General features: G+C 39.8%; 1 protein-coding gene across 1 annotated transcript in view; it reads right to left on the bottom strand.

Moving 5' to 3' along the window:
- Window positions 1-7,319, bottom strand: part of POLR1A (polymerase (RNA) I polypeptide A) — a 38,680-nt gene extending 31,361 nt beyond the window's left edge. Inside the window, exons 1-8 of the mRNA XM_014936097.1 lie at window positions 7,156-7,319; window positions 5,883-6,087; window positions 4,054-4,203; window positions 3,851-3,958; window positions 2,825-2,910; window positions 2,605-2,714; window positions 1,090-1,176; window positions 312-414 (exon numbers count right to left, since the gene is read on the bottom strand). Of these exons, the coding sequence (XP_014791583.1) occupies window positions 312-414; window positions 1,090-1,176; window positions 2,605-2,714; window positions 2,825-2,910; window positions 3,851-3,958; window positions 4,054-4,203; window positions 5,883-6,087; window positions 7,156-7,232 (926 nt within the window). The 5' untranslated portion in view covers window positions 7,233-7,319. The remainder of the gene's footprint in view (window positions 1-311; window positions 415-1,089; window positions 1,177-2,604; window positions 2,715-2,824; window positions 2,911-3,850; window positions 3,959-4,053; window positions 4,204-5,882; window positions 6,088-7,155) is intronic.
- Window positions 7,320-7,408: the final 89 nt, after the last annotated feature.

Raw genomic sequence — 7,408 nt, forward strand, 5'->3', positions numbered from 1 at the left:
AGAAATTCTCCCAGTATTACACAGTTATAATATTATTTAATATAATATATAATTTAAAATATTAATACTAAAATACATTTTATCATAGTTAGCATTTCAGTCCGTTAACAAACTCATTTGAAGTTATAATAAAACCTATCATCAGTTACTGCTGTGATTTTTATTTTTTTTTTAGTTTTATTTTTTTTAAACACGGCACTCACACTTCAGCAGGCCAATGTCTGTACTGTACATGTTTGCATCTTGGACTCCTGCAAAAAGCATGCACTAAATCCCATGATTTCTACAGAAGGTTTTTGGGAAAATTTTACCTTGAAGGGGGAACTACAAGTAGATCTAAAAAAAACATGTCTGGACTGAATCCTGAACTGTCATGGGGATCCATCCCAGGGAAGAGGTAACGCAAAAAGAAACCTAAAAAGACACAATAAAACTTATTAGCACTGCTATTGTTTGGGAACCCAAAACCCCATTTGCATTTGGGTCAATCAAGTCAAAAGAATCTACTAAGTTAAATCCTAGTGAGCTTGTTTAAATAAAATCATTTAGGCATACTTTAGGAAGAATTGCCCTTGTTCTTTTTGGTTACATATATAATTTTCTAGAAACAACTCCGCAGAGAAATATAAAATATAGCAAATGAAAAAAGCAAGGAAGAAAGCAGGAAGAAACAGTTTCTAGTTACTAGCTGTGACTGATAGATGAAACTGCTTTGGTTTTTCCTGGCAACTGTAGACAGATTCAGAGTACAGGCAACTCAAAATAAGACAAAATAAGTACATTCTCACTCTTTAACCAATGTAACTGTGAGAATATTAGGTGCAGCACCACATAAACATCAAATTCTCAGTGAATAACAATTATGATTTGTGGGGAGCCACAATTTGAGAACAGCGAATCAAACTATTCATTGAATCCAACTCTCTGCATTCACTAGCCATCAGTCCTGCTGTCACAACATCTATCTTGCAGCCAGGAGCCCTTAAGGCAAAAGACAAAAGATTTGACGAGTTCATACAGGAACATTTGCAGACTTTGTCCACTAAATGATACAGAAACCAAAGTAATGTTGCTCTTAACAACTATTACCTTCATTCTTCCATAGAGCCAGGATGTATTCCTTGGCAGTCATTGGTGTCAGGTATCCTCTCTTCCCTAACTGGCTTTCATCAATACCTGAAACATACAAAATAAAAATAATAAAAAAATAATAACATATTTGTTTTTAAAAAATATAAAGCTGTTTCTTTATAATTTTTTTTTGCTTACAATGCTAAGTGCTTCCAGCTCAGAGAAGGAATGGAAATACATACAAAATATATTAGCAGACATCTACATTAAAATTGTCATTAACATATATATATATAACAGAGATTAGGTCGCAATTTCCAGTCCTCTTGCAGGTGAGCCTGTTCTGTCCCAGGAAAGCCAGAGCACATGACTTGACAAAAACCAAAACTTTTGGCCAAGGTCCAGAAATCCAGATTTTTCCACACTGAAACCTCAATTCCCCGTTACTTCACATCAAAAACCTTTCCATGCCTTGAACACAAAAGCATCAGTGACAAGGTTAAAAGTACTCTCTTGAGATTCAATACAATGAGCAACTGTGACATGGGTTAATGCAGAATGTACAGTCCATCCCATTTCAGAAGAAATAATACTTCACTGTAATGAAAGTAATCAAGTGGTGTTACAGCCTTGATCTTTGACACTGGCAGGAGGAAGACTCTTATTACCTGTACTTGAGCTCTGATTGTTAACAGAGACTGAGAGAATATGGCTAGTTTTGAAGCTTTCTGTGGTAAGCCAAGGTATTCTAAATATGGAAATCACCACACCTTCCAGAACAACAATTTTCTTCACCAGAATAATAAAACAAGCCCCCAGACTTTGGACAGTCCCAAAGGGGCTCAAATAAAAAGCTCAAAGTAGTACCCTACAATTTAATCAAGTGAAATCATAGTTGTCATTCAAAAGTTACAACAGAATAAGCAGATGGAATAACCTCTCTATATAAGGGTTAAAGAACACTCATTAAGGTTAAAGAACACTCACACACAAATCTGCTTCAATTCTACCTGGTTATCTAAAGGATCAATGATACAACAAGAAGAAAAATGTAAGTTTAAAGTGATTCAAACACTAGGTTAATTAAGCCTAGAAAGTGTCACCTACTTTCACTGTCTTTTCCTCTTTAAGAGGAAAATCTTCCATAAGAGTTAGGATTACCCAGATTTCCTTCTGTAGTAAGATTGGTGATCTTCCTCCTAGTTCATTTTTACCTAGTCTCTCTGTTTTAAAAATCTAGCAGAAAATCATCTACCCACCAAAAATGAAGTGTCCCAAAACCACATTATAGTTGACACAGATTATGCTTTTGTACTTCTTTTTCTGACATAAAGACACTCAAAGTTGCAAAAGCACAGAAGGCTTGCAAATAGAATTTAACGGAGTTGGGTACTCCCCTACTGCTGAGCTTACTGGTTTATTTACATTTTAAAAAAAAATATTTATAAATGCATAGTCACTGCTAGGAATCTGTGCCCCTTAAATACAGGAAAACAGGAGCAAACATATCTGAGTAGAGGACAAATACTTCACCTGCTGGCTCATCCACAATGCCTTCCTCTCCCGACTTATGGTACACTGTAGAAGGGTAGGTTACTGTCAGCTTGCTGTTATGCTCTTTTCGCACTAGTGACCTCCTGGATCTTAAATGGAAAACAAGAAAAACCAGGAAAGGCAGATAAAAGTTAATACAAATGCTCACAACATGTAACGTTACATCAGCTATTTATTTCTCCATGTATTTTTAACTTACTTGCAGTTTGGACATTTCTTTGAACTCATATGTGCTTTCCAGAACTGTGCTATCAGTTTATTTCTACACTCGCATACATTTTTTACCTGATAAAAGAAAGGAAAAAAAAAAAAGGATTTAAAAATAATGAAATAAGAAATTACATCATTTGATACGAAGAATTTATTAAACACTACATAATTAACTATCAACACGAACTTTACTTAGTATCAATGCACACACATCTTAGTATTGATTTAATTCGTGCTTTGATCTCTAGTGTTCTTCCACCACCTTCCCATATTTGCTGGAAACACCCCTCAATGCTCACCACCCTGCTTTTTAAATTTATTTCATAAATAGTCTTTATTTTTCAAGTCAGTACTAATTTCTAAAGCTTTTCTCTAATGATGATTTAAGAAGGCAGAAGACTGATAAAAATCACTTCTTTTGACTGCTCGTGAATATATGATTTCCGAAGTGCTCAAGGTTAGTTTTGAAACAAGTGATTAAGAAATTAAACTTGGCTTAGAAACAAGCCTGCTCTAAGATGTTAGACCTTTAAGTATCTTCTTGACTAAGATTTTTCTTTAACTAACAATTAAACTGCATTTAAATGGAAACAAGAATTTGACTACATAACTCTTTCTAAAATTTTCACTGTAATTAATTCTGCAAATTTGCTGAATACATGACTTCCCAAAAAACGTTCTGCAGCTCAAAAAAGCTGAAGCATAATACAGAGAAGAAACAGTATCTGTAGGCAATGTACTGACAACAGCATCAGGTTATTTTTATGTGATATTTACACCACCAAAACATTTCCCTACACAAAGTGTATTTTCCAGAAACCTAATAGCTATACTAACAGGAAATAAAATCTTTTTAAGCTTAATTCCACCCATTTCAACTCTAAATATAATACAGTTCAGAACTCCAGGACAAAATCTAGAGTCTACACAGGCAAAGACAGACTTTCTTCAGTGCATGACTATTTCAAGAGGACAAAACCTAAGATCTCAGGAAAAGCACTGATTGTGTACTTACATTTGAACACTGATCTCCTATTTGATAACTCTGTAATATTTCCTGAACATGGTGATTTAATTCTTCTTCAATTTCTGAACCTGTTGCATCTGCACATTGCTCTAAAAACTAAAACAGAATAAAAGAAATTGGGATAACTCTATAGTTACAGGACTATCAACTCAAAAAAAAATAAATAAAACAGAAAAATATACAGTACTTGCCCTGTTCAGAATGACTTCAAGATCATGGACGGCATGAAGCAACCCCTTTTCCAGAACCTTCAGCTGACTTAGCAGTAAGTGAACCACAGCTCGAGCACACGTCAGCATGTGACAATTTAAACACGAACCCCGAATTAGAAGGTATAATTTCTAGAAAGAAAAGGGGGAAAAGTTATCCTGGTAGCTTGAAGAGTAAGCAAGTAGAATTTGTTTGAACTTAAAGTGCTACTGTAACTGAGAAATTAGATTAATTGTTATATTTAATCATAAAGAATTGGGTTTAAAAAAAAAAAAATTTCTTCCAACCACACAAACTCATATGCAAAGCACATCCTGTAGACAAACCATCTGCAGACCACTTATATAACAGATAACAGGATCAAGAGGAAAAGCCTGTCATACCTATAGCAACTCTGGGACTAAGGCTGCTCTTACATCGCACTGTGATTACAGCTTCCAACAGCTTGTCCCATAAAGGACAATGTGGTACCCAGAACTCCACACCAAAATGTTCTGGTCACAGGTACTACCACAGTCCCTCAACACTCTTAATGTAACCACATCCTCCTCCAGCTTCAGAAAAACGTCAGTGTTTTATTGGGTTTTGTGGTTTTATTCCTTGGTCAAATAGAGGCATTTGACTTCCAAGTTGGGTCAGCTAGAAGCGGGATGGACCTCACCTAACTGCAGTCATCTGAAAGTGAGGTTTTTAGTCTCAATTAGTAGCCTGTGCAGGAGCCAGCTACTGTAAATGGGGATACAGGCACATGAGGAGGGAATTCATCCCAACTCAGGTTCTTGTTATAGGCTAGATGAATCTTCCTCTGCAAATGGCCTCACTCTTCAGACTCTAGAAAGAGCTAAAATGTGCAATCAGATTATGCGTCTAACTTTCATAAGACCAAAATAAGGCAAATCCTACCCTTACAGCCAGGAATCCTTTTATATGTAAAAGCTGACCCTTTATAAAAAACACCCACATGAAGCACTTAGGAAAAACGTGCAGTCTGACCATCATCAGTAGCTTTCAAAACAAGCTTATAGCACCACCTCTCCTGAAAGATGCACACCAAGTCAAATCGCTGCCCTACGTCAGGTATCCCACATATCACATAAATGCAACATTTGTAAGGCTATAAGAAGCACACGTGTCTGACTTCCCAATGGAAGAAATTTTCTTAACAGCCTTTTTTTTTTTTTAGTTAAAAAGACTGATGGATTTCTTTTTGCCTTAGAATTTTCCAACTGTACTGTCACCAAACTTGCAATGCTATGTTGTTTCATTTACTTGGCACACACTTTATCTCAGCGTATTACTGGATAGGTTGTTGTTGGGTTCTATCCACGCTGATCCAGTTTTCTAGAATTTGTTCTGGAATAAGAGGACCTACCAGGCAGAATGTACAACACAGCTATTCGGAGCAAAAAACAAGCTCTGAATGTCCAGAAAGCACCTGGAGATCTTAGGTAGCTATTCATGTGAATTTGTAGTAGTCATTTAAAAGAAACAACTAACAATTTTTACCGTGCCCTCCATTTAATTAAGGCATGACAGCCTACAGTCAGTCATATAGTTTAGCGATAAACATTCCCCCTCTCTTGTTTGTCAATACTGAGTAAAATAATAGCTGCAAGTGTACATTTTGCAAAGTCCAAGAAGTCTATTTTTATTGAACTATCATGACACAACAAACTTTTTCTACTATATTTGCTGTTATTACACATAGAAGGCAGTGAGCACCTTTACTATTTTCAAGGACTACAAAGTGTATGACAGCTTGAGTGCCACCACGCATTTCACCAGCAAGACAATAAATAAGAATACATACATCAAAAAACAGAGGGTTGTAGACAGTCAGAGGCAGTTCTATATGGCCAAAATGACCAGGGCAGTTGCTGAAGTTCTGCATGCAAGTGGCACACACTTCTTTGGAGTCTGGAGGTCCCAAAGCCAAGTCGTACAGTCCATTACTGGCTGGATTCCCCACATTATCCAAATACTGAGGATTTGTTATGGCTTTTACACTCAGTTTCCTGAAGTTGAAAGGAAAGAGTAAAAAAAAAATCAATGGCAGTAAACAGCCACATGATATGCACTTGTCGGGTACAACTAGCATTGACATTTAGTAGCTATATGATATTTTATTGATGAAAACCTTTATAAGGGCACTTTGCACACGCAATGGGAATTTCTGTACCATTGATTTAATTGTCTGAGTACAATTATTTATACCACAGCAAATATTTCCTTTATTAAGAAGTCAAGTAACTTTGCTAGTGTGTCCTCTCAAGCAGTGGGAGAGGTATAAAAACAACAAAACCACCTAGACAATGACAGCTGCAACATCCTTGACTATACACGGCGCTAATATCACACTAACACTAAATAAACAGTGGCAGCTCTCTAGAACTTCAGAAGAGATGACCTGCTGGAAAAAGCCGCAAAAAAAAGCCCTCTGCAACAAAGATCCCTGCTCTGTGATACTTACGCTGGTGCTAAAATATCTGAGTATTTTCCCTTTACTGACACTAGCAAGGTCTCTTCTGTGTTGGACACTTGGGATGAGATCCCAGGCCAGGTTTCCCACAGTGTGCCCACCATGGAACAGGTCCAGCCTTGCCAGCACAGGGCTTCTCCAGGCTCGGGCAGGCCCTGCTGGCGCTGAGGTGCAGGAGTGGGGGGAAGCCATCGCTCCCCTCAGAGGAGGCCCCTCAAGAGAGGCACAGCCTTCACCCTCCCAAAGTGAGTGTATGCTGAAAGGGCCGTGCCCCCCCCCCCGCCTCCCTCAGCCCCACAGAGACAATCTCTCCCGGCCCCACAGCCCTTCCCCATTCCTCCAAAGGCCCCAGTCCATGCAGTGGGTCTGAGAGCCCCACAGAGAGTCCAGCCGCACCCCCAACGCTCGACAACTGGGGGTACCCAGTTGCCGCCATGCCAGTTGCTTGAGGGACAGCTGGACTACATGTCCCAGAATGCCCCGCGCCTACAGCCCGCCGAGGTCTGCCCGCGTTGTGGCGCGGGGCACGCCGGGAGTTGTAGTGCTGTATAGCACCCACGGGGCGGGCGAAGGGGACACCCCACCGCTTGTCGTGGATCCTCACCTGATCTCCTCGGCCGTGTACATCCCGAAGGAGACCCCAGCCAGGCGCCGCCATGGCACCACTTTCGGTGGCTTCATGGCGAGTGAGTCACTCTCCGCCTGCCGGCGCTTCCCCCCCTTCTCTCTGCTGCCCCGAAGCTGCTGCGCCACGGGAGGCACCACGCGGTCCCGGCAGCGCGGGGCAGGCGGGGCCGGGCGGTACCACCGCGGCGGAGGGGCAGCTTCCTCCCACCCCCCGCCGCCAGAGGAGTGGT

The sequence above is a fragment of the Calidris pugnax genome, unplaced genomic scaffold, assembly GCF_001431845.1.
Source record: "Calidris pugnax isolate Ruff unplaced genomic scaffold, ASM143184v1 scaffold14, whole genome shotgun sequence".
In the NCBI taxonomy this organism is placed as follows: domain Eukaryota; kingdom Metazoa; phylum Chordata; class Aves; order Charadriiformes; family Scolopacidae; genus Calidris; species Calidris pugnax.